Source organism: Ambystoma mexicanum, chromosome 4q (genome assembly GCF_040938575.1).
Source record: "Ambystoma mexicanum isolate Mex_15411 chromosome 4q, UKY_AmexF1_1, whole genome shotgun sequence".
In the NCBI taxonomy this organism is placed as follows: domain Eukaryota; kingdom Metazoa; phylum Chordata; class Amphibia; order Caudata; family Ambystomatidae; genus Ambystoma; species Ambystoma mexicanum.
The window spans coordinates 132,650,157-132,676,477 of record NC_090928.1 but is presented as its reverse complement, the minus strand read 5'-3'; the positions used below and the strand labels follow the sequence as shown (position 1 = coordinate 132,676,477).

General features: G+C 44.5%; 1 protein-coding gene across 2 annotated transcripts in view; it reads right to left on the bottom strand.

The window, feature by feature from the left end:
* Positions 1-26,321, bottom strand: part of MAP3K5 (mitogen-activated protein kinase kinase kinase 5) — a 1,851,596-nt gene that overhangs the window by 622,944 nt on the left and 1,202,331 nt on the right. For both annotated transcript variants that reach the window (XM_069607656.1, XM_069607657.1), the window contains exons 14-15: positions 16,728-16,809; positions 14,311-14,444 (exon numbers count right to left, since the gene is read on the bottom strand). In XM_069607656.1, coding sequence (XP_069463757.1) covers positions 14,311-14,444; positions 16,728-16,809 — 216 coding nt within the window. The remainder of the gene's footprint in view (positions 1-14,310; positions 14,445-16,727; positions 16,810-26,321) is intronic.

Here is a 26,321-nt window from a genome sequence, read left to right as displayed (position 1 = left end):
TCCGGTGTGGCCTGTCATTTCTAATCACTGCTGGAGGCTGAGGTTCAACTTCTGCAACCATTGGGTGTATTTTAAATACGTCCTTTAGTATATCTCTTCTTTTTTCATTAGATGTTCTTGTGTCGTCTTCTGAGGAAGAGCTCTCAGACCAATGTTTTCTTTCATCCTTAGCAACCAAGACATCACATCCATGTCAAAGAAGTTCATCTTTGGCTAATAGTAGAGTTTTTTCCACTTCTTGTGAGTTGATATGTAGCAGGACTTGGTCCGAGCAGGCCTCTGATATATATTGCACAATTCGGATATCTTCCGAGGTAATTGGGCGCAATGAGAGGATAACCTGTAGTAAGCCCATCACGTTGCTTCTGTTAAGGTTTACCTCATTTCCGTCTGGGAATATATTTTCAATCTGCACCTTCCAGTTTACAGGTTTATTGACAGTTTCCTTTTCATAGCGTTTTTGTTCTTTTTGTTTTGACATTTGTGCCAACGTCAATCTTGAATTTAAGTTTGATGGAAAAAAAAAATTGCCAACGTTGGTTGATTTTCAGAGCTTTTAAGATTTACATTAAGGCAGATAGTTGAATGTTTTGGACCAGTAACTGGTGGTACTCCGCCTCCCCACTTGGGTTTCGCATTGTTTTTAGTGGCCCGATGTCTCTTTCCTTATGTAATAGTGTTGCAGGGGATGGGATGGATGGAATTGGTGGCACTCCTAATGGACCATCAGTGTCCTCTATCAATGATTCCTCGTTTGCCTCAATCGAATATGTGGACCACTCACATTGATCATGTAAATCCATTAACAGAGTCGTTTGAGTTTGCTTCAGAGTCCAAAAGTAAACTTTTTTTGGATTCAACCCATGACTTGACTTATGCATCTCAGTCGGCTTTCGAGTCGTTTCCTCCTTTTCTTTCGATAGTGGTTGTTTTTGGAACTTTGAAGACGTGTCTCACTGAAATAGTCCAGACTTTTGTGGTGTCGATAGATTGCGTATAAATTGATTGGTTTTGGCTGGATTTTGCTTAGTTCGACATTTCTTGATAACCACTTTCGGTTTGGCATTTACTTGTGTTTTTAAAAAAAAAATGTTTTAGTTTGACTGCAGTGTCTTTGCACCACCAGAAAAGATAGATGCCAAAGATGGTCATCTGAGTTTGTTTTGCTTCAGTGAGTGGTTGGTCAACAGGTAATTCATTATGGATCTCAGCGTCAATTGCAATTCCAGCCAGTTGCACTGCTGTGACTGCACAAGATGTTTGCTTCTTCTTTGCACTGTGTAGTGTTGGAGAACCTTATGTAACTGGCACAGCCGGCACAGTTGTTGATTTCGCTTGCACTGCTTTAGATTGGCTAATGCTGTTGGTAGCCAGTACTTCTTTGGGGACCGCATTACAACCCAATGTGGTAGTGACCCCAGTTTGTTGGCTCCGGAGCAGCATATCCAGATGTGGTACGGTTTGTAGTCAACTTATCTAGATGACAAAACAATTTCATACACTCGAGATTTGCTTCCATGAGATCAGCCGAGTTGGTACGCTCGTTCATTGCAAGATCTCCTAGTCTTTTTTGCCATTGTAAAGTTAGATTTGCTTCCATTTCACTCTTTTGTTGTCACAGGGAGAAGCTGTGAGCCAGGTTTGACAGTTTTGTTTCTAACTGAGGTAACACAAAAACAAAGGTTTTATAGGAAAAAATATTTTATTACTCGATATATCTGAGGTAAAGCTAAAAGTTCATATCCTCAAACTTGAGTGCAAAGTATGGCAAAAAAGTGCGGCATATCCAACGGCGTAGGTACATCACTGTTCCAAACTGGAGATTGAATTCTGTGGCTGTATGATGATGGTTCAACCTGGGAGAGGTTAACTGTACGTATTCTGTTGTCCTGTGTTGTTATTTTTAATAGTTCCCGTAGGTCACAGGAAAGCAGAGAAATTTCTGCGGTTGGAAATGCACAGATAAAAGGGCCAGAAGGCCGGGGTGATGAGGTGAAGCTCAAGTAAAAAGGCACACTCTTTTCATCTGGGTGCGCGCAGGAATAGTTGTTATGTGGCAATATCTTATCCACTCGTAATTGGGGCCATATTCATCAGGACCATAATTCAGAGGAGGGAAGATGAATCCGAGAGTTTCAGAAATGTCTGAAAGCGGGGCCAGGTTACTCCTCTGTGCACAATGTGTGCTGGAGGAGGTTGTTCTGATGTAGACTGGCTGGTGGCTCTGTGTCTTATCGTGGAGGCGTCTGTCGTAGAGGCGTCTGACTCGCTCGGTGCTGCAGAGGAGTAACCGGGAACTATTAAAAATAACAACACAGGACAACAGAATACTTTGCACTCAAGTTTGAGGATATGAACTTTTAGCTTTACCTCAGATATATCGAGTAATAAAATATTTTTTCCTATAAAACCGTTGTTTTTGTGTTACCACGTCCAATCTCCTTTTAACGGTTAAAAGGAAACCAACGGCTTGTCCGTGCTCTCTCTTTTTTGCCTTCTCCGCAACAACGTAACCCTGTTTGTTGTTATTGTTTCTAACTGAGCCAGCATTGCTCCCTGACCTTTTTTTGATTCACTCAGCGAGTTATATAATTTTACAAATGGTATCAATGCAAGGGACGTTGAAGCGAGCTCATTATTGTGTATTTGAATTGAGGCGGCCGCCGAGATCTTAGCCTTCATAGAGCTGTCCATGTCTAGCTCTTTATTTGGCTTATTGGCGTCTACTAGGTGGTCGTTAACATCGATCGTCACATTTGGGTTGTTATGCAAAGCTTCCAGAACCACATTTACAGAGCCATTTCGCTAAACAGACAACTTTGTAGAGCTGCTTTCATCAGTCAAAGTTTCTTTCACAGGGGCACTTTTTACTTGTGGCGTACTAGTTCGTTCACAAAGTTTAGAAAAGCCACAAGGTGTGGGTAGTCGAACCGCTTTGCTAGTCAAATTTAAAGCCACCGTTTCAATTGCAGGCTTTTTTGCAGACGTTTGAACAAAGCTATTAATTAGCTTATCTTGTATTTGTAAATAGTCTTCCTTTAAACATTCAGTTAATCTAGCTTCCCGTCCAGCAAAGTCCACACTTTGATGTATTTGTGCTGACGTTGAAGCATTTAAACTGACGTTATTGATTGCAACAGACTTTTTTCTTGATTGTTTCTCCGTCAGGTTGGGCCAACCCTTTCAAAATGTGTGGATGGAATTCGTTATGCAGATGGTATACCTCACCGGTTTTTGGCACACTGACACTTATCAAGGGTAGACTTCTTGTAGTTGCGGTAGCATGTGTTAAGGAAACCGCTAGTCGGGTATGGCAGGCCTCAAGCTTTTCATTTGAAATTACAAGAGAATTCGGTTGGTCTCGTCTTTGCATCTTACCTCAGACAAGTCGGCGGCGTATTTGTGGACATATATCGATCCAGGTCATAAGGCACCAAATTTTTCTCTATTGTATTAACATGCGATTGAGCTGAGGACATAGATTGAGGAATTTCTTGTAATGCCGGTTCCGTTGACTTAAATGGGGCAGCTGGTATGGGCGGCAGAAATGATAACCCATTGGCACATGTAAATCAAGCAATTCCGAGTCAGTAACATCAAAAGGAGATTCAAAAAGGGTAGTGTTGTTGATTATATTGGCCAGTATTGCGCATGTACTACTCTGCACACGATCAACAGCGGTGATCGACTCAGTTTCCACCTCTTCACTCGAAAACACTCAGAGGTGCCCCTTCCTCTTCACTTCTTACTAGCTTATATGTTTCATCTTGTATTTCGGCACCAGTTGGTTGCCTCGTTATGCTTGAAGATACGGCCGAATCACAGTTTATATGACCAGCTACAATTGCCTATAGAGGCGACACGTTGTATTGCCGTCCACACAGTAGAGGCTTTTCACAGCTTACCGCAATAGGTTCTTTGTTGTTGGAAACAGTTTCAATTTCAGATCCTTTCGCATCTCTCAGTTGGCGGCGTTCAAAAAGTGTATTAAGTCACTTAGTCAGTGCGAGAAAGTTAACAACTCCACAAATACATTTGAGGGGAAAAGGGTGAATCATCTATAAGCTACTCACGGTAGTGACTAACTTAATCCTAGTCCATAGTCCCCTTTCCTAAATAATGTATGGGCGTCCCACGCTAAGGATAGGAGACGGAACCCTTTTCACCATAAAACAAATCTTCCTGTTTAAACTCAGAGGCGCGCAGTGGCACGGCGCTGGGAGCATGAGCCCCCCCCATGACTCCGCCCACCAGCGTCTCAGTCCCCATTGACATGTCAACAATATTATAATTGCCTAGTTTTATTAGGGGGGGTGTATGGTGGGACGTATGGAGGAAAGGGGACAATGGACTAGGAGCACGTTAGTCACTACGTTGAGTAATTTATCATTACTCCTATGTCGCGTCCCCTTTTCTCCAAACTGTATGGGTGATTACAACTGAAAGTAGCCCCAGGGTGGAGAGGTGACCCTCCTTAAGAAAATACATTCCTTAATACTGCCCGTCTGAAAGCTGCGTCTGACCTAGAGCCGGCATCCAGACAGTAGTGCTTGCAGAAGGCCGAAGTAGTGGCCGAAGTGGCTGCCCTGCTGATGACCTGCCAAGGAACGTGCCTCTGGAATGCAACTGCCGTGGCCTTGGCTCCGATAGCGTGGGCATGCATGTTTGCCGGAAGTGGCTTGTGCTGTCCCTCGTAGGCCTCTCTAATGACCGAAATCATCCACCTTGCTATGGAGGCCTTAGAAGTCTGATATCCTGTCTTCGACCCACCAGAGGTGACTACGACAGCCTCCAATTTCCAGAAGCTCTTGGTTCTATCCAGGTAGAATTTTAGAGCGTGCCTAACATCCAGACAATGCAGGACCCACTGAGCCTCGACCTTAGGGTCCTCAAAAAAGTGGGTAGCACAATCTTCTCATTTAGGTGGAACAAAGACTACTTTAGGCAGAAACGCAGGATACGTTCTAAGGACCACCTCGTCCCTATGAATGGTAGTGTAAGGCTCGGAAGCCACAAGAGCTAGGATCTCGCTGACCCAGCGTGCAGACGTAAGGCCCACCAAAATGGCTGTCTTAATGGTAACCAGCCTGATGTCAAAGGGTTTATGCACCAAGGTGCCCAGTACTATGTTGACGGTCCCCACACGGGGTGTGGCTTCTTGATAGGCGGCTAGAGACTGGTGATGCCCGCCAAATGTCTTAACCACTGGATTGGAGGAAGAGAAAACATCCTTCTCGGAGTTCCGGTAGGCTCTGATGGCTCCCAGATAGGTGCGGCAGGTGTCTATTTGCACCCCCGAGTGGGCGAGGTGTGCAGAAGGATAGCACGTCATCCAATGTGCAAGTAAGAGGATCAACCTCCTTAGACTCAGCCGAGACTAAACTTAGACCACTTGCTTTTGTACTGGCTCCTAGTACCATCACTCCTAGCACCGTGTATGATGTCTAGGTTAGCCTGCGAACGCCACAGATGCTTCAATGTAACCTGTTCAGGAACCACGCTGCAAGGGTCAACTTCTGCGGGGCGTGGTGTATGACCGTACCCCTTTGTTACGATAGTAGATTAGCTGGGCCCAATGGAAGATGAATTGGAGGCTGGTACGACAGGATGAGCAGCTCCGAGAAGAATGGTCTTGCCGATCACCACAGAGATATTAGAATGATACTGAGTTGTAGTGACTCCCTTATCTTGCAGATCACCCTGTGTATCAGGGGAGCGGAAGGAAATGCATATGCGTTCATGTTGTTCCACTGTAAATGAAACGCATCGCCCAGGGAACCTAGGCCCTGTCCCTGCCATGATGCGAACTGAGGGCACTCCCGGTCATACCATGTGGCGAAGAGGTCCACCTGTGGATGACCCCATACGTCGAAGTTCCTCCGAAAGACCCGACTGTTCAATTGCCATTCATAATTGTCTGATCCCAGCCTGCTGAGCATGTCTGCCTCCAGTTTTGACTCCCCTGGGAGGTGGATCATCGTCAAGTATATGCCGTTCCCAAGCGCCCATTCCCAGATGCTGAACACCAGGGTGCATAGAGGAGGAGACCAGGTGCCACACTGCTTGTTGATGTAATACATGCTGGTGGAATGGTCTGTTTAAATGAGGACATGATAATCAGCAGGAAGGCTTTCAGAGCGAGCCAGATCGCCTTAAACTCTAGCCAAATGATAAGGGCCTCCTGTTCCTGGAGAGACCATACATCGTCGACGCTGTGGTTGTCCAGGGTAGCCCCCACCCCTCCAAGGATGAATCTGTGGCGATGGTAAGCTGTGGTGCTGCTTGCCGGAAGGGTCTGCCTACCCTCAAGTTGCAGTCCGTGCTCCACCAGATGAGGTCCTGGTGTAGAAAGGAGGGGATGCTGACTATTTCCGCCTGGGAACCCAGCTCCTGACTCCATGAGGCTGCGAAGTGCAGTTGTAATTGTCTCATTTCGAACCTAGTCTGAGGCAGAGCCAATAGACATGCCGCCATGATACCCAAGAGGTGCTGGTACCACCATGCAGAGGTCAACGGTGTGCTGAGAAAATGACCCATAGCCCTCTTGATGGCTGTGATCTTGTCCTCAAAGGGAAACTCTCTCGGTGCTCATGTCCCAGATGAGGCCCAGGAACTCCAGACTCTGCGTAGGCTGCAGCTGTGACTTCTTGACATTGATGGAAAATCCAATTTCATGTAGAGTACTCATGAAGGAAGAGGTGGCGTGATGGACTGCCTCCGGCAAGCTCGCTCTGACGAGCCAGCCGTCCAGGTATGGGTAGACCTGGTGCCCTTGGGCCCTGAGAAGGGCTGCCACTGCATTCATCAGCCTGGTAAAGACCCTGGGGGCTGAATTGAGGCCAAAGAGTAGAATCTTGTATTGGAAATGGAAGCCCATGATCCTGAACCTCAGGAAGGACCAATGAGGCTGCCAAATCGGGACGTGTAGGTACGAGTCCTTCAGATACAGGGAGCACATCTAGTCTCCCTTGCACAGTGTCTCCGGCATTAAGTGCTGGGGTAACCATCTTGAACTCTTGAAGAGAGAGGGAGAGGTTAAGGGTGGAAAGGTCCAACACAACCCTCGGCCCAGCCTGGTTCCTCTTGTGTATGGCGAAAATCCTGGAGCAGAAGCCCATCCCCGCTTGGAGGCAGGGACTTCTTCCAATGCCTTGCTCTCTATGAGCGATTGAATTTACGCCAGAGTTGTTGTCCTGATCTGTGGAAGTGGAGGGGAGGAGAGAGGATAGGGAGGAACCGGTAGGCGGCAGCCCGAGGACACTACTAATAGAATTCAGGGGTCCGCAAACCTGGCGCACCAATACTGTGCGTGAAGGGCAAGCCTGCCCCCCCCACTGGATACACGTGGACCAACAAGGGAATGTCATGCCTTCTCTCTCCCTCTGAGGCTGGGGCTGAGGAGGGGGGACTGAAAAAAAAACGTATTCCCGCCTTGTGTTTGCAGCGATGCTAATTTGGAGATCGGTCTGGCTGCCTGGACCTTTGTTCCTGGAAACCCCAGGACCCACCATAAATGATGCCACTTTGAATTTCAATACTGATATGCCTAATAATAGTCTATACACATGTATACAGTTATAGAATTTTAGGCTGAATACTTCTCACTGAAAACGATGAAAAATGATTTAACGGTCGAATCGGGTCCTACAACTGTGAGAATTGGACTGCCATGCTCTACATAAAATATGTAATCTACCCATGTGATTTGTTAAGACGCCACAACTGTAAAAATTTGCCATTTATGTCAAAACTGAGTTCTGGCAAAATGAACTGTGTGAGGTTCTGTACCTAGAAAACCCATATCATAAAGCTGATGTCATGTCTCTAAGAGTCCAATCAGTTAACAAGAAGGCGGTAACAATCGCCCCTGACCAATCCAGTTTTTTAGGGCATACTCAGCTAAGCCTGCCCTACCGTATAATTCTGTGATGTCACCATGCTTTAAAAAGGTGACTGACAGGACTCTAGACAGACTCTCCTAAATTTCCAGCGACTGCATTCTTGATCTTCTACATTCATCTTGCCAGATTGCACTACAAGGCCAAAGGAGAGCTGATCCTCTTTCAGCCAGGCCTTGATCTAGAAATCCCACTAAAACCCCATTAACCAGGGGAAAAGCTGTGTACTTTTAGCACCCTGTGACCAGACCGGCTTTTTGCCCACTAACTGCAGGCCCGCCATACCCCGGTCATTCATCTGTACCTGTGCCATCCAATGACCAGAATTACCCAGCTGTTTGCTGTAAGGGGTGCCCGCTGTGTGGTGACCAGACCTGGACGACTGTTCCAAAATCCCAAAACTCAAGCGTGGACTGTAAGTATTTCCCATCCCATAGAAACACATAGCCTACCCATCCTGACTCTCTTGTATTTATTCCACTCCATGCCTTGGCAATTTGTCCTACTGTCAGAATTCTTTGTGCATCTTGTCTGTGATTTCCTAGTGTTAGCGCCATTCTTTCATTCACCCCATCTTGTAATTCCTTAGCAATATTTGCAATAATTGAAATTATTCCCATATAGATCTGAACACAGGTGAAAGGGTTGAGTTGCAAATTAACCCGGGATACTACCGTGTCTTTCTTTAACAATATAGGCTTAATAATCTAGGTTAAGTAAAATCTGTCTTTCTTTCCCAGCCGATTTTCTCTCTTTCACGGCTTCATTTTGCCAAAATCGAACCTCCTTTGATCTTGCAAATCTCATCCAAATCTTCAGCTACAACCATCCGTTCACTCTTATATTGTACCCGTGATATAAATCTATTCCACAGGCCAAAAACCGCATTCCAAATCAGAGTATTTGACTTGTTTTTCATTCAAACGGGTTTGTGACATTTAAAACTGCATCCGTGTAAAATGCTACTTTCCAACGTGTGAGTCGGCTGCATCGTGTTCTTACTTTCAACTTGTTATTATACTGTATGCCTTTTGTTGAGAATTAACCTTGTTATTGCTAGTGTTTATCCATTCCTGCTATCATGAAAAATCATATTTGCCTCATAGATTTAACTGCACATTAATTATTTGTCAATTTCTGAGAGTCATTTTGTGCCATTACAAAAGGGCTTAACATTTTTGCCTCTTATTTCATGAGGGAAGGTCGGATTTTGATTCTGTTTGCTGCACAATATCCCTGAAATCTTAACTCAGGTGCTATCTACCCAAAGAGAAAAAGTGCTCCTATTAATTTGTGCTTTGTATATGTTCTTGTAGAAGGTTAACCAAGTGTATTGTTTCAGTTTCCATTGTAATTATCACCACATTGGTGATTGCTGCCCAGTATTAAAATGTGTATGATTTCCTTTGAATTTAAAAAATAAAAAAATATTGCATTCACACCAACTGGCCTGGTTCCTGGTCCATTGTGACCCGGTGGATTTGAAAAATGGGGCATGAGACGGGTTGTGTGCCGTCTCAAACTGAATTAGTAGAATATGAAGAGAAAGCATTCCAATTCCACAGGCCAAAAACCACATTCCAAATCAGAGTATTTCACTCGTTTTTGTGCGCTACATACTAGGCTAAGACCAAGGTGTGTTTCCTGATTGAAATCCTTAAGAAACACAGATCACATGATACCCAAGGATTGAAACATTTGACATGTGGAACGAAGCCACTGCTCACCCACGCTTACAGCACTTTCATTCTAGCATAACAAAAGGCAGGTACATTTTGATAGACCTGCTTTTGCAGCATGGTATACTGAACATAGGATACTGGTCCTGGACAGTATATACAGCATGCTCCATTCTTTGCAATAGTTCCAGAAAAATGCCCTGTTCCACTTCGGATTGAAAGACAGTTTGTCGCTTTGTTCACTGGCAATGGGGTCAGATTTGAGGTGTGCAGAAAAAGGTTGCCAAAACACCTCCTCTCCTCCCCCCATTTGCGGTGCACTGTGTGCAGACTTCTGAACCTTATTTGGATTGGTTAATTGCCTTCAGACCCCCACTTGATCAGTTTGTAGATTCCATCAAGCCTCACTTTTCATCCTCTGCTCAGTCAGCATTCCAGATCACCTTATGCTTACCACATTTTGGCGTTCCATTTTTTTGCCTTTTGGGTAAACTATTTAACTGGGCATTAGACAGGCTCAGGGGTCGTCTAGATTACTTAACTTTATTACTTGTAGCAACTGGGGTCATTTTGAACAAATTAATCAATTCACATCCAGAGCAGGTTGTGTCTTCCAAATTCACAATAGTGGGGTGATGTCTCTACGCATGTGTGTCATGCTGTGAGCTAGTAGGGACATTAGGCTGCTGTGAAGAATCCTACATATCCCTAAACTGAAACACTGCCTAAAGTCTCTGACCAGGTGGTCAGGGGAAGGCAGATGCTTCCTGATACCAACCCTGGGGGTGGTGCACTGCGGGAGGATCATCAGGGAGGAGACCGGTCCCTGTGTAGTGAGGATATTCTGTGGGATTAGACACAGTATTTTTCCTCTGACAAGATGATTCTTCCCAATGTGCCTAAAGAGGTCACAGCTTATTGTCATTTTAATGTCTCGAAACATCATATTAGATCTAGGGTTGGGAACACCAAGGCTATAAAACCAGAGCAAATCATACCGAAAGAAAGATACTTTTCGGTATTGCAAACTAAACATTTTCCTCAATCCCAAGGGTACAATGTTAAGTAGTAGGAAATGTCTTCACTAAACCACCTTCCTCTGTAATAGCTAATTCTCATAGACCATCTATTAAAAAATGTAAGGGAATTAAATCTACCCTTGTAAGTAATGCTGAAGTGGAAAAAACAAACTGTATTGACAGAAACGATGAGTCACACAATCCAAGAGGTACTGAGAAGAAGAAGAGGGCAGAAGAGGCATGTAGATGTAGCAGTCAGGCTTTTAAACCTAGTAGCCATTGCAGTAGTCAGGCAATTAAGGCTAAGAGCCCACACCTGAAGCCTATTACTGAACCTGGGAGGTATAAAAGGCCCCCTCAGGAAGGAAGGATTAGTAGGAGCTGGAACGTGAGCTGGAGTGCAGGCTGTAGCAGTAGAAGCAGGCAGAATTCACAAGGCTAGCAAACCACACAGATTTGGGAGAACAAGAGGGACGCCAGTGTGTAGAAACAGCAGATTTCAACTGCAATTTCTGAGAGTCCTGTTCGGCCAAAGACTCAAGTGCAGTGGCGGCGCAGGGGAAGACATGCAGGAGAAACTATTTTCCCCATGTGAGCCTGATTGCAGTGTTCACCGAGTTGCTAAGGCAAGAAGCAAGAGGCAAGCCGTGGGTCTCGGGAGGAAAAGGAACACCCAATATGAGTGGCCAGACCAGAGACACCAGTTCAAGAGAAGGTGTCGGTCCCCAGCGAGTCAGAAGCATTAGAAGTTAAAGTGGAACTCGGGACAGCAGTGCAACCCACAAAGTGTCTGAGAAGCCGGTGAGTGAAGCACAGCGTTCTAACACTTGGCAATGGTGAAACACTTTGCGCAAGCCTTACCGATAACAGTATACAACTACTTGCTCACTCCCGTATGGCTTTATGCGAGTAGAAGTTGTTCGTCACATTCACAATATGAACAATGGAAATGTAGCACCCAAGTCTATTGTGAACGATTGAAAGATTATTGCTGTGTAACAGAGTGGTCGCGTGTCCCTAATTAAGAAGAGGGAACGTTCTCTAAACCCTTCGGTATTACCTAATCTTGACAATACCCGAGTTACAAGTTGTAAAGTGTGCAAACTACATCAAAAAGGTCATGTGTGCCTAAATGTGATTCCTTAAGGAAGTCAGAACTCTATCCTTTGCAGTTACACAGGAATACAATTCTCTATTCATCTGCAAACCTTGAAATCAACTTTAAAGAGCTTGTGTGTGCCTAATTGTGTTTTCAACTGACAATTTTATACTCTATTTAGCAATGACATTCTTTTCATTTCGATGAAGTGACAACTCTAAACTATTGAAGAGAAGAATAAGCATTACCCAATCCAAGAGGCACCCCATTTTTATAGTGAAACCAACCTTTCCAAGAATTAAAGAGCCACCCAGTTGCACTGCAAAATTATTAACACTCAAGTGGCCTAAGATAGAAGTGTCACCAAGGTTTCTTGGTAATTACTTGGGCTGATAACTGGCAGAAAGTTGTGAATAAAGCTGGGGAAGGGAAAGTAATTGTGTCTACTTCAGAATATTTTTCATAAGCAATCTGTGGTACCAAAGACTGCAGAAACCGGAGAGAACCTGGTTGTTATAGTGGCAGACAGACAGGAGAGGCAGAGAGGCTGCCCCCTTTTGAGAAAGTAATTGAAAGGAAGAGTGCCTTGTCTACCTGAAGAGGTTGAAGTGTATCTTGTCGAAGCCCGTCTATCAATTCAAAGTACTGAGCTGTGGTAGTATTACTTAAACTGTGGTGGTATACTAAGTTGTGAGCAGATGTAACTTGAAGTGGTCTGAATCAGGAAAATACTGTCGGACAAAAGTGACCTTTCTCACAGTACCAACAGTAGAAATATGGTTGTTTAGGAGGAAGAAGCCGCACAAAGAAAACATCCCAACAAATATAACAATGTAAAGTTGTAACTAAAGAAGTCCTACAGAATTGTGTATTATTGACATTGGGGAATAGTACATCTTCTTTTGAACTGTGGCGAATTATATTACCTTTGGTGCTATTTATTTTCTGGAAGTTGGAAGTGTATCTTTCATCCAGGAACAAAGATTTGTTACCAGTGGATTGCTGTTGGATGAACTTTTTCTTTGACTTGAAAGAGCTGGTTTAAAACCCTTCTTTTCTTTTGCAGCTGAACATTTTGGGTTGGCTTTGATTCCTGGAGAAGGGACCTTACCCAAAACAGGAGAAGGTAATTCAGACTTTGAGCCTCATTCCAAGTCTGGCCGTAACCGAGCCGGAAAAACAGTCGGGTTGCTGTCAGACTTGGAATGAATTACCACCTCAGTGATTGCCCGAATCACCGGGGCATTACAACCCCAGTGACCCGGTAATTCTGGGGGCAGAATTCCGTAAATCCCCATTCCCATGGAGTCACATAGGACTACATGGGGATGGGGACAATGGAAACACTGGTTCGGTCTATGCCGGAGCCAGTGTTTCCATTTCGGTCTGCAGGCGGGTGTCGTAACACCTCCCGCCTGCAGAACTCGTAATCTGCCGGTCCAGAAACAACAGTGGCAGCGGGTTTACCATCCCCGTTGTTTCCGGACCGGCAGACTCTAAATGAGGCCCATTGTTTTAATATTGTTTATTATAGTGTGTTGCCATATATTTTCTTTGTATGCATGTTGTTTTGTGAGAGGGCCAGTTATCCCATCCTAGAGAATGTTCCCTTAGCTTATAGACTATGCAGGGAAATCCTCAGTAGAGTAGAGCAAGCAGGGCTTTGTTTTCATATATTATTCTTTAATAAAATGGTAGATTTTGAAAAACTCACAAGCAGTTGCCCGCCTCGCATTGCTGGCCCCTCACACTGCATACAAATGAAGCTTTTGACTGACATATATCATATCCCAATTTCTTTACACGTGGTATGCATGGATGCTGACTGTATTATAGATTTAAAATAATAAAACATTTCTGTATAGTGGTCCAATGACTCACTGGGAAGTCACATTGTTCTTTTTACGAATCATCTGTATCAGCTGCTTAAGTTCAATTGGTTCTATTCAAGTTCAGTAAAATTACATCTCCCAGAATACAATTGTTTGTTAAAGGAAAGCATAAATCTTGAAAAGTGGCATCTGTTCACCCTAATAGTGTCCTATCGATTAAGGCCACCTGGGCATACCATTCCATTCACCTTGTTGGAGGTGAGTAGGAACTCACTATCAGCACAAGCCAGCCAAGTAAAAAATGAAAAATGAAAAATGTTTTTGTCAGATCAGTGCTCTCCAAGACTAGGTGATGGAAATCCTCTTCTTCCTCCAGTATATCTGTAGTGCGGGTTTCACAAGTCTGCAGTAGACCGATTTAATTTCCTGGAATGGTTCCAAGGATTTGGTCCGATGCAGGCCTTCCCACTTGCCCCAACCCCGGCATTCTGCTTTTCTGCTTTTTATCAAATCCAAAACCAAACTGAGCTAAATGGCTGAAATTGTTTTTGTTGAAACAGTCGTAAAAATATTTACAGATAATGATTTATTTATATTTAATTTCTCGTAAAAAATGATGGCTATCACCAAGGGAAGCATTACATTATACAGGCCACATACAGCACATGGATGTGCATACCTATTAGTAGAAAACATTCACAACTTTGCAGTTCACAATATTTTACTGGATAAACTACACAGACCCATGAGAAAAAAGTTAAATATTATGTCTGCGCCACTTACCGATTATCCCTCTCTGGAACTTCTTTAATAGCAATCCTGACTTGGTTACTTAGGTCTCTTCCTGCATAAACTACACCGTGAGTTCCTTTGCCCAAAATTACTCGGTCACCATTTTCGTCATACTCATAGTCAAACTGCAAAAAAAGCAAGCCAGTAAAAAAAGACAAAGAAAAAAATGTTTCCCAATTGGTGCTTTTGCATTATTTTTATACATTTGCCACCTGATCATTCACTGAGAAACTACTTACTCAGGAGCTGACTGGAGTGAAAAGAAAAGTAAATGTACAAAGCTGACCTGAACAATGGAAGAATTTAGATGAATCCATATTGGATTTGGAGTGTTCAAAATGTAAGACAATGCAAATGTTCCTAAGTACTTAGTTGCCTGTCCATTAGACATACACAATGTAAAAGGAGTGAGGAAACTATCAGTTACTTTAGTTGTGGATAATTTCAAGTTTATTCTGAACTTAAACGGGGCAACAATCTCTGAAGGAAATAGTGGCAATGGTGAAACACTCAATGCTCCTTAGAAAGTGTCCACTATGAAATCCATAGCTTGAACTTTAGGCTGTCCCTAGGGGTGTTAAGAGTTTTGCAGCACTCCATTCCATTATTTTAGCGCTGAAACTGCACTGGTTACCTGGCTACCCTCTGATCTTGGGCTCGGGTTTCCTCCCCGCCAGAGTCTTGTACTCAGGGACTGTTCTGTATCCCTACAGCCGCTACTAGCACTTGACACCCGATGTCTGCACTTACCCCTGCACTTGCCACCAGCTGGCTGCACTTTTATTTATTGTCTTTATTTATTTGACTGTTATCCTATGTACTGCACTGCCCCCCTCACCTTCCCCCTTAGCTTCTCTCCTGTACTTGCGCAATCTCAATGTCACCTGGCCTAGTAGGATCGTTGTCTGTCTCCCTCTGTTTCCCCTCCCTTGCCTCGTCGCGCCTTGAAACACTTATGATATGGCATTTATAACACGCCGCTACACATCATTAGCTCCCCTCCCTGGACAGGACAAAAGTCATTACCCCATTTTGATCCCTGATATTTCTTATAGAGATAATGAAGAGTTTCCAGTTGAGCTATGTGAATAACCGAGTTACTATTAGGGTGAGAGTAGCTAATATTTCCAAGGCAGGAGGTTCATAGTTTGACTTTTAAGCAAGTAAATCCATACCAAAGATAAAACCAGGGAATAGAACTCCACATGACCAAAGCTCTCATCTGGACAAAGTCAAAGTTTGGGGACACCCTTCGTTATATCCATGTATGGTAACAAATGCTGACAGACAATGGGATGTCCCAAAAGGAGATCGTGTAATCACTTACCCAACCAATAGGCCTCAGTCACTACAATGGCAGTGCCCCCAGCTCATCATCTGAGGTCACAGGAGAGTCATTGTCATGAACTGTGTGGATTTTAGCAAACCTGAAAGATGATGGCTGAAAGGTATTGCCTCTGGGTAACCCTCCAAGCCATTGTTTTACAGCCTGCCATGCCATTACAGAAGGGGAAAGACCATATGAAAATCCATCTTGATCTCATCCCAAAAGGGGAAGACCAGTCCAAATGACTAGGTTACATCCCTTCTGCATAAGACCACAAGCAAACTCAGACATTTTTGAGACTCATTGATGATTGTCAGTGAGGTGTAGCTTGAGTCGCTAAGCCTCTCTGAGGTCAGGAAAGGTCTGGGGTTCCTTTTGGTTTCGTGCAGAGGATACGTGAAGTAGCAGTATGGGCTTTGCAGATGTCTTTCCCATACTTTAACGGCATCACAGGCTAAAAAAACGATGGTCTGGAGAGTTTCCCAGAGCAATGGCTGCTGTTTAGTTTAATTAAAAATCTCCCAAACATCATGTTTCTGTTTTGCAAATGAGCTAGCTGAGGACATGACTGGCAGTGTCCAAGCAAAGTATAACTTCCAAACTGCTGAAGCACGCTTGTGTACTCTTTAGAAGTATAATTAAATTCTGCTCTCGGGGGAAATCACTGGCGAAAGTCGCTGCTCCACATGTTTCTGCTAAGGGAAAGCCATTAGGAAGGGAGTAAATGGTGCCAGTTCAATTCTATCTGGGATCCAACCAAATCAAAAACTATCACCACAGAAGTTGGCTGGAGAATAATCGTGGATATTCTTGACTGCACACCATACATGTCAAACTATGATATTTCTTGTATTAAGATAATTCTAACTCTTACATTTTTGAAGATTGCCATGGCTGCTGATGATGCAAACCTTTAAGAGATTTCTCCTAATGCTGTGCAGCAATAATCTTTTGGAAGAACCCTCAATAGTCTCTACATCAACTAAAAATAATGTATACTATGTTTGGAATAGACAAATAAGAACAATCTTTCAAATATGAGTTGCTTATTATCAACAAAAATACATATTGCTTTCATTACCTCCATGGACTCTCCCTCGCAATCTCCTTCGTCTGTGTTTTTCCCGATTTCTTCAGTTATACTATTCACCAGTTCAAAAAATCTAAAACAAAATGCACATAAAAAGCATATAACAGCGCTACAATTTGAGAATAAGACACCCGCACCCTTGCAATCATAATATGCATTATATTTCATTGTACTGTGTGAAGTCGGTCTTCTACTACAGAATAGAATACTGTGTTGACCTCGTCTTAAAATAAGTAGTAACAGTAGGGAAGCAATAGGAGTCACCAAGCGATCCCACAAATCAATGCATTTGCAATTATATATCAAGACCAGAGGCGAGCATTATGCGTTAACTCTTTAATGCTTACTCTTCAGCAGCCTTTCAAATTAAAATGTTTCTTTGTTTTTGTAACACAAAAGTGAAACCAACAAAACATTTAACATAAGGGCCTACAAATCCCCATAAGTCCACTGTGTGCAAGTACTTTTGGCCTTCAAGAAAAAGTACCAATCCTGATGCAGCAGTTCTCCTATGTCATGTCCTGCCTGGGACTCCCCCCTTTCTTAGGTGCTCTTCAAGCAGATAAGTGAAATTGTTTTCATGCTGTGATGAAAATGTTTTCACATTGTTTATGTAGTATTGAAAGGGGCATAAGCTCATCCTGTGTCATGAGATGCAAATATAGGGCACGTGAGTTGTAGCATACCTTATATATGATATGATATATGGTATGGTATCTGATATGAAATGGCATTTCATTTATATTGCGTTTTTCCTGAGCGCGGCAAGGGAGGGGAACAAAAACAACGTTCTTAATAGGCTCAGTGACTTGAGAACGCACAAGTGCAAGGAAGGGGGAGAAGTGGAAAGTGCAGAGCAAAAGGAGAACAGAATAAATAATAAATAAATAGATAATAAATAAAAGCAACAAAAATGGTAGTGCAGCCAGCAGGTGCTGAGTTTAAGGCAACAGACAGGGTAGGTCAGATAAGTGCAGGAAGAAAGAGCGGGGGTGGGGGGCAGTATGGGTACAGATACAGACCCCAGTGCAAGGGGTGGCCCGGAGGCAGTGCGGGAGGGTGGCAAGGAGAGCAGAAACCTGGGCCCGGAGGACAGAGGGTGGCCAGGAGCACGGTGCCAACAGAGACCAGATCAGCAGGGGAGAGGGGGCGTGAAGGCAGAAGCAAAGAGGAACGTCTTCTGGTGATTCCGGAACCAGAGATGGTTCTCCTCAAGTTTCAGAGTGGCGGGGAGGCTGTTACAGAGGGAGGCCCAAGCCGGAGTCAGATCTACACCCCGCTCGTTTCTTTTAAAAATGACGGACCGTGAGGGAGTTCGAGGTAGAGGAGTGAAGAGCTCTAGAGGGGAGGTATTTATTCGCAGAGGGATAGCTGAAGGTATTTTGGACCCAGAAAGCCTTGTGGACAATGCAGAGGGTTTTGAATTTAATCCTTGCATCCACTGGGAGCCAATGGAGAGATTTCAGAACTGGAGAGATACTATCCCAGGTCTTGTGGCCAAGGACAAGTCTTGCAGTCCTGTTCTGGATTAATTGCAGAGGGCGGAGAGTAGAGGCAGGTAGATTTAGAAAGAGGCTGTTACAATAGTCCAGCCTAGAGAGAACCAGAGTTTGGGAGACCATGAGTTTCTGGGGGAAGGAGAGGAAAGGCACAGTACCTCTGAGGAGGTGCAGTAGGAGGTTTGACTTTTTAGAGATATCAGAGATGTGGGTGGAGAAGGAAAGTGTGGAATCAAAGATGACCCTGAGGTTCTTACACTCGCAGGTGGGGTAGAAGGGAGGCCAAGGCAGGTCGGCCAGAGAGTGAGGGGAAAAGATGGAGAAGGTGTGCCGATGAGGAGGATCTCAGTCTTGCTGGCATTCAGACAAAGATCATTGGCGGAACACCAATCTTGAATGGCAGTAAGGCAACAGGAGATGAGAGAGGAAGAGGAGGTGGCTGAGGGCAGCCTGAAAATGAGTAGAGCGTTGTCAGCATAGCACTGGAAATTTGAGCAGAAATGGGCAATGCAGTGGGTGAGAGTTGCCAGGTATTGGTTGAAAAGCCAGGGCAAGAGGTTAGACCCCTGGGGAACACCACAGGTAGAAAGGGAGATAGATGATAGGAAGGACCCTAGTATGACCTGGGAAGGCCAATCAGAGAGGAAAGAGGTCAGCCAGGCCAGAGCCTGATCTGTGACACCCAGGTTATCACGGAGACAGTTGAGCAGGATGGTATGGTTGACCATGTCAAAGGCAGAGGGGAGATCGAGTAGAATGAGGAAGAGGGAATGTTAGAGTCAAGCTTGGAGAGCAGATCTTCACGGATGTTCAGGGGAGCAATTTCCGTGCTTCTGGCAGCTCTGAAGCTAGACTGGTGGTCATGGAGACAGCCAACAGAATCAGAATGAAGGTTAAGATGGGAGATGACCAGCTTTTCCAGGATTTTGCCCAGAAAGGGAGTAATGGAGATGGGCAGTAGTTTGCCAGTCAGGAAGGCTCAGCTGTGGGTTTCTTGAGAAGAGAATGCACAAGGGAGTGCTTCAGAGGGGAGAGAAAGGATCCTGAGGCAAAGGAGTGCTTGCAAAAATCGGCAAGGGCCGGAGCGAGGGTTTCTATGTGGTGCTTGATGGTTTTAGAGGAACAGGGATGAACCTGATTTGACAAGGCTTTCAGAGATCGGGCGTGTCTAGCGACCTCATCGGGGGGAAAAGAGGAAAGGACAAGAAGGATTTGGGGGGAGGGGTGGTGGTTGCAAAGATGGGGAGGGTAGTGGAGGGGAAAGGGAGGAGAGGGTGGTGAGGATGTCCTGGGTTTCAGATAAAATGAGAGGCAAGGGCATTGCAAAGAGCCTGGGAGGCAACAGGAGGGGTAGAGACTGCGCAGGGTTGGCCAGCTCCTTACAGATTTTAAAGAGTTCGACCGAGTTGTTAGATGCCGCCACGACACGGGCTTGAATGTGGACTCTATTCTTGGTGAGGACAGAGAGTCGGTATCGCCTTTGGAGCGGGCGACAGGATAGTTTGTCAGAAGATGAGCGTGAAGTCTTCCATTTCCTCTCAGCCGCCCTACACTTATGTTTGAGTGTAGCTAGGGCAGAGTCATACCAGGAATTGCACTTGGCTTTGGACTTCAAACAGATCCTCATCAAGGGTATCAGAAATAGAAGAGTAGAGAAGGGACAGGGCTGTGTCTGGGTGCGAGTCAGCCAGAGGAGGGGCAGGGGGAGGGAAGGTGGCAGCGAAAGCCTCAACTGACACACGCTTCGTGGAACGGATGTCCTAGAAAGTAGGTGGCAGTGTTGGGGTAGGCTTGGCTTGGGGGGAAGAGGGTGAGAGGAGAGGAGGCAGTGGTCACTCCAGGAGAGTGTAGTAGTTAGAGGGATAGAGTGGGGGAGGCCAGAGGAGATCAAGACATCAAGTGTGTGACCTGCAGAATGAGTCGGGACTGAGGGGAGGATAGAGAGAGGGAATCACATAGGTCGTGAAAGAGCAAACAAGAGGGACAGGGAGAATCGAGGTGGATGTTGAGGTCAGCAAGGAAGAGGAGTTGAGTGGTTGAGGCCAGGAGGGAGGAGGAGAGGTAAGCCCAGTTGGATAGAAAAAAGGTGATTTGACCAGTGGGTGAGATAGAGAGCAACAACAGTAAGAGAATGGCTAGGAGAAATAAAGAATCTGCAGACGAGACATTTGAAGGAGTGGTAGATCTGAGTAGGAATGATAGTGGCAGGAATCCACATAGGAAAGATCAGGGCTACACCACCTTCGGGCCGGGTGAATCTGGGGGCGGAGAGCATCTTGTAGCCATCAGGGAGGAGGGTGTCAAAGCTTGTGAGAGAGCTGGCTGTGAACCATGTCTCAGTAAGACCGAGGACATCAAGGTCAAGTTCTTCGGGTAGGAGGTGGCAGATGTCAGAAGAGTGTTTGACAGCAGAGTGAGAGTTGAGTGTGGCAAGATGCATAAACTGCCAGCCTTGAAGACCTTCCGGGGAGGGGTACAAGTCAGATGTATGCCCTGCGGAGGTGTGGAGGTAGCCTGAAGTGGTGCAGAGGAGGAGGGAGGAGTGGTCAAGGTAGCCTAGGAATGAGAGAATGGGATAGCGGGAGATGAAAGGAATTTGATGAGGCGAGGGAAACGCCTATCGAAGAGGAGGGGTTTGGCCTGAGGACCTTGGACAATGACAGTGCCAATAAGATAGACATTAAAGATGACTCAGGAGGAGTCGAAGGAATTTATGAGGACATCCCAGCGAGTGCAACCGTTAATGGGAGAGGAGGAGACAGGACAGAGCACAGAGATCATATGAGGGGTCCATAGATCCAGGGAAGGAACGACAAAGAGGATGTTGGTGAGGGTATGTCTGGAAGAGGCGCTGGAATAGGTATCAGCGAGGAGAGGGGAGGGGAGGGGAGGGGAGATCGGGGAGCACGCACCATGACCGCGAGGGAACGCACTCACATTTGCTGACTTGTGCACGCCCCTAGTTTCACTTTGATTATCTTGCGCTGTATTCGCTGAAGCGAATGCGAGGACACAAGCGTGTTAAGGTTAGCGAAAAGGACCCTGCCTGCTTTGGAGCGGAGCACAATAGCACAGAGTTTTACAGTAAAGCTAGAGCGATTTATACATTTTGCACAAGGCCCAGGCAGCAGTTTGAAAGCACTTACGTCATAGCAGCCTGCTGTATCTAGGCAGTGGCAAGATAAAGAGATTACTTTTAAGAGATTGTAAGGTACTTTGCCATGGAACAAGAAAGCACTTCCCCCACAGTTAAGTGATGAGGAGGTTCCTCAGATGGATAAAGATTTATCATTGAGCGTCAAAAAGGTACTAAAGGATTCCCTAGCTATTCTTGAGACCCAAGGGGGTCAAGCCTTTACAGACCCCACCTACAGGTGCTAGAAACACTCATTACAGCTAAAAGCACAGGGGTTCCAAAGAAGAAAAAGAGAGCATGCAGCCCTCAATAAGGGACCTAAGAAGGGACCCCAGCTAAACACCCCAAGAGAAGTACTGACATTTATCAGAGTGATTAGACCCGGAAGAGCCCCCCCCCTCGCCTACTCCCACAGGTCGAGGTGTAGGGGTCAATAAGAAGCCCTGTGAGTTTGCTGATCCTTTTAATATACCCAAGACTGCTTTTTGGGGTCAATCAGCGGTGCCAGACCTCTTGCTCCCCCTCCCCGAGAGCAGAAAATAAAGGGGATATGAAATGGTGCATAAGAATGATGAAGAAGCTGTGATCATAGCGATAATGATGATGCAGACTGCAAGGACAAGGATCCTAGAAAGCATGGTCAGTTGCCAAGTGCAGCTGAAAATCAACTGGACGAGACTGATGAAATATTGTGGATATGTTTGACCCCGAGGCCATTCGACAGCCCAAGACTACAGACTGGTTTCTGTCATCTAAAGTGCTGCAATAAATGGCTCAGCGTATAAGAAAGCCGCCAGAGAAGTAAATATGCTCAAGGATGAGAGCACAATGTCCGTAGCCAGAGCTCCCTGGCAAAGGGATAGATACATCCAAGCTTGAAAGGGAAGCCAGGACACGTTACTTGACCTGGCAGGTCCATTAGCAAAAATCATGGATTTAGCAGAGATGTCTAAAGACATCATGGACCCACTAAAGTTAGCAATATGGGCACAGAGGACAGTGTGCCTTCTCGGTAATGCCAACTGTGCACTTTCCTCAGAAAGGAAGCGCAGCTTGTTGCTCAACATCAATAATAAGTTGGGCAATCTCACCACTTATGACATGAAGTCAGCACAGGGCATACTCTTTGGAGAAACCTTTGCTACAGAGAAGTTAGTAGGGACGTACACAGCTTTAATAAATGTTCAAGAAGATCAGCCCAGGGAGAGTTTTTGCAAGGATCCGGTCAATAAAGGGGTTGCTCGGCCGGTCGGTTCAGTTCTACTAGAAGGCCTCAAGGACCAAAGAGCGCAGTACTGGGAGTCTAGGCAACAGGACGCTTTCTTCCCTAGTAGCGGAAGAAGCCAGAGGAGACGCAGAGTCCGGAGCAGTTACAGACAGAAGAGTGCAGCAGGAGGGGGATGCGTTGCGCGAGCAATACCCCAAGGGAGGGGGGAGCCGTTTACGGCCAAATGGCAGGAGCTAGCAGGAGACTCTTGGGTCTTGCAGACAGTGTCCTTAGCCTACAGGTCCTACACATGCACCTGTGAACTGTGATGCACCTCACCAGTCGTGACCTGGCCGCCACAGAAATAGAAGAGGGGCAGCCATTTTAGGTGAGGATTTCTTCTTGATGTGAAACAACCAGTCACACTCTTGGCACATCCCATCATTTCATACATATTCATTGCTCTCAACACCCTCGACAGAATCCTGGGGTGCTAATTACAATGACAACTTTTTAACCAGCTAGTAACACCGCTGGGGCACATTAGTAAAGTCCTTGCTTCTCACAAGCCTATAACTTAAGCCCCAGGTCATTACATGTGGGTGAAGACCATGGAACACCTTATTTCTTAAATGGTTGCAAATCTGCCTTGGGAATAGGCTTATCTCACCAAATGCATTAAATAACTTTGAAGGGCTTTGGAACTAACTGATACAAGCGGCATTGTCACGTTTGATACCAGAATCCACCCTATACAACAGTACTCTTGGTAAAGAATGTTGTGTTCCCTGCCCCCTGCACGCCCCCTCAAAAAAACCTTGTTGGTATGTTTTGCTTTGGTCAAATGTGTGCTTTAGTAAGAAGATAATCCCATTGGGAAGGATTTGAAGTCTGAGGAGGGGAGCATCTCATCTTTCCGAGGTATCCTTGGACACCATTTACATTTGATGATTGGGTATTGGTGATCTGGGAAAGCACTTTAACAATGATGAATCTATGCAACCAGTTCCATTCTTTTGTCCCTGGTGTCTATCATATGACCTCTGGTAGCAGATCGTTTCGCATATCCATTAAACTGGTATGTCTATTGATATCAGAGGGGAAGCTAAGCAGAAATTAAACAACAGGAAGCCAATGTTTTCCTCTGCCACACCAATTAAAGCTCTGCAGAGAGGCCTGATCTGGGTAAGATCCTACTGTAATAACCATCAGGAATCGTGTTTGGAAGAATACAGTGTTGCACTTGTGCAGTAATGGCATAGTCATGCGCACTATGCAAAACTAATCTGCCTGTACTTTCTGAAATTGAGGAAGGGGTATGACATGAGTTTAAAATATTAGCACTACATCTCCTGGATGTGTAACGGTCGGAGCAGTTTCCCTTTTTTCCATGGGTTGGACTTATGAGTCTGATCCTGTTTGGTTCCACTTCTCACACTGTTTATCTCGATTTCCTAAAATGAAGATACAGTTTGATAGTTTAACTGTTAAGCATATTGGTCAGGTCGTCCGGAAAGGCAAAACCTGTCTGTTATATCAGTGATAGTTAATTGCTTTGAACTTCGTCTGTAAGTCTCAGAATCCAAGTCACTTCTCAGTCTCTATACAATGGCTCTTGGAACTGACTCTAGGTTCCCAGACACTGCAGGCCTACTGCCCCTTTTACAATGCGGTCCATTGACTCTGACCTCCAGTTACAGGTCTCCTCCTTTAATCTTGATATTTCACTTTCTCTGGAAACTCTGCTGTCATGTGCCATTATGCAACATATCTAAGGTTACTTCCTTTCTGATCTATCAATTTGTTTTCAGGCTGCGGCACCCGACCATGGACAGAAAAAGAGTTCTATTTGTTGTTATGGAAGGTTCTTCATCACATAACTGTGCACTGCAACCGCTAGTACATATCTTGGTTTGGTGTTAAGTAGATGCTAGATAAGCCTGCTAAGGGTCATATCCAAACCTCAATGTAGGAATGCAATTATTTCCCCACTCAAACAAGGTTTTAGGAGGGCATTTCCTCCACAGATGACCAGAGTTTAAGGCTGATCACTCTAAAGCAGAAATATGTTGAGATCAAGGAGTGGGGCCTGTTTGCAGCCTAAGAATATTTATGAAGCATTAATTTCAATAAATAGAAATTACCAATTGGCAACTTCGATTCAAGAAGGGATGTCCACTGATCTATTGAAACAAGGCTTCCCTATCACAATAACTTTGGCAAGTATGTTTTGGGGCCAATGTGAAGTAACCTTGTTTTCTCCCTACAGAGGTAGGGTGAGACAAGGCTGTGTCATGGCCACTTTCTTGAGTTACCTTTTTAATGTGGCAAACAATTGACTGCATATGTGAGGATGACGTTTTGAAGGTGGGTCAGATGCCAGTTCCCACTCTTATTGGCAGATGATGCAGCGATTCAGAGATGGATCAAGAATGTCCTGGACGATTCTGAGTCCTACTGCATCCAGAAAAACCTTATTGACAATGCAAAGCCCATGGTTATGAGTCTGCACAATAAGCTATCATTTGGTAAGATGATTATGCAGCTGAGTGCTGGTTCTGATGTGGTGGAAGCAATTGATTACATGGGCATTAGATTTGCATTTCAGGGATGCCGTTATCCTAACAGTGAGTTAATAGCTTTGTTTTAAGGGAACATTCCTGAAAACTGCAACTTGTAAAAACATTAAAAAACATTTTATTTAAAGTATGGTTATGGTTGGGGAATAGTGTACGGGTATGTGGGGAGGGGTGCTGGGGAGAGGGGAAATGAGAGAACACCCCATGAAGGAAACTTCAAAAGGGAAAGAAAAATAAATGTTTTCTGCAGTCGAAAAACTGCAAGTCTGAAAGGCGACACTGACTCCCACCTAGATCCAGTCTTTATGGAAGCAGTCCCTCAGACACAGTAGAAAAGAGGTTAACAACCGTCACCTAAATTGTAGGAAGGACATTGGGGTTTTAATGCTTAGTTTGCTTCAAACTCGCCTGATGCCCCACTTTAAACTCTATTTGGCTAAACGCTATTTGCAGGCCTCTTTCTTTTTTTAATTTTTTTTTTTTAATTGTTTATAGTTAATTAATTAACTTTTACAATATCATTATTATTCATTTTTAAGAAAAAAGCTATTTCATTTTTACATAACCAAAAAAGGACACACTTAAAACACAATTAGATTAAAACAAACAGAATTAAATGCCACAGTAATAAAAATCAAGTTTCTGAATTTAACATTAAAAAAAGTGATCAATTCATACAAAAGAAATCAGAAAGGACAAGATGATAAATTCAGCGCATTGAGGAAGCTAACAGCGGCAATTCTAATTCTCACTAGTCAAGCAGAAAAAATAATTTGCCATCTTAGTTCTTGGTTAATATCTGTGAGAAAGGAATATAAATTAGCAAAGTGTGTCTTTCTCAATAGAATTAGCTTCAAACAATCCATAATAAGATGTTTAATGGTTTCTTGTTTGCATGGCAATTGGCAAAAGCGGCAGATGTTATCTGCTTTCTGAATTATGTGTCTATCGGCTAGGACTTCTTTTGTCGGCCATAGATTAAATCTTAGACGCATAATTGCTGATCGAACATTTGGAGATGGACTTCTGACTAAATAAGATGACATAGTTCTAAACTTTTTATCAAGCATACAATTGCCATCAAAATGTTTATAGGTCAAACTTGAATCTCTAGAGCGAATCCAATCAATAGCAGAAATTTGAGATTTAACTTTCATTGGATTC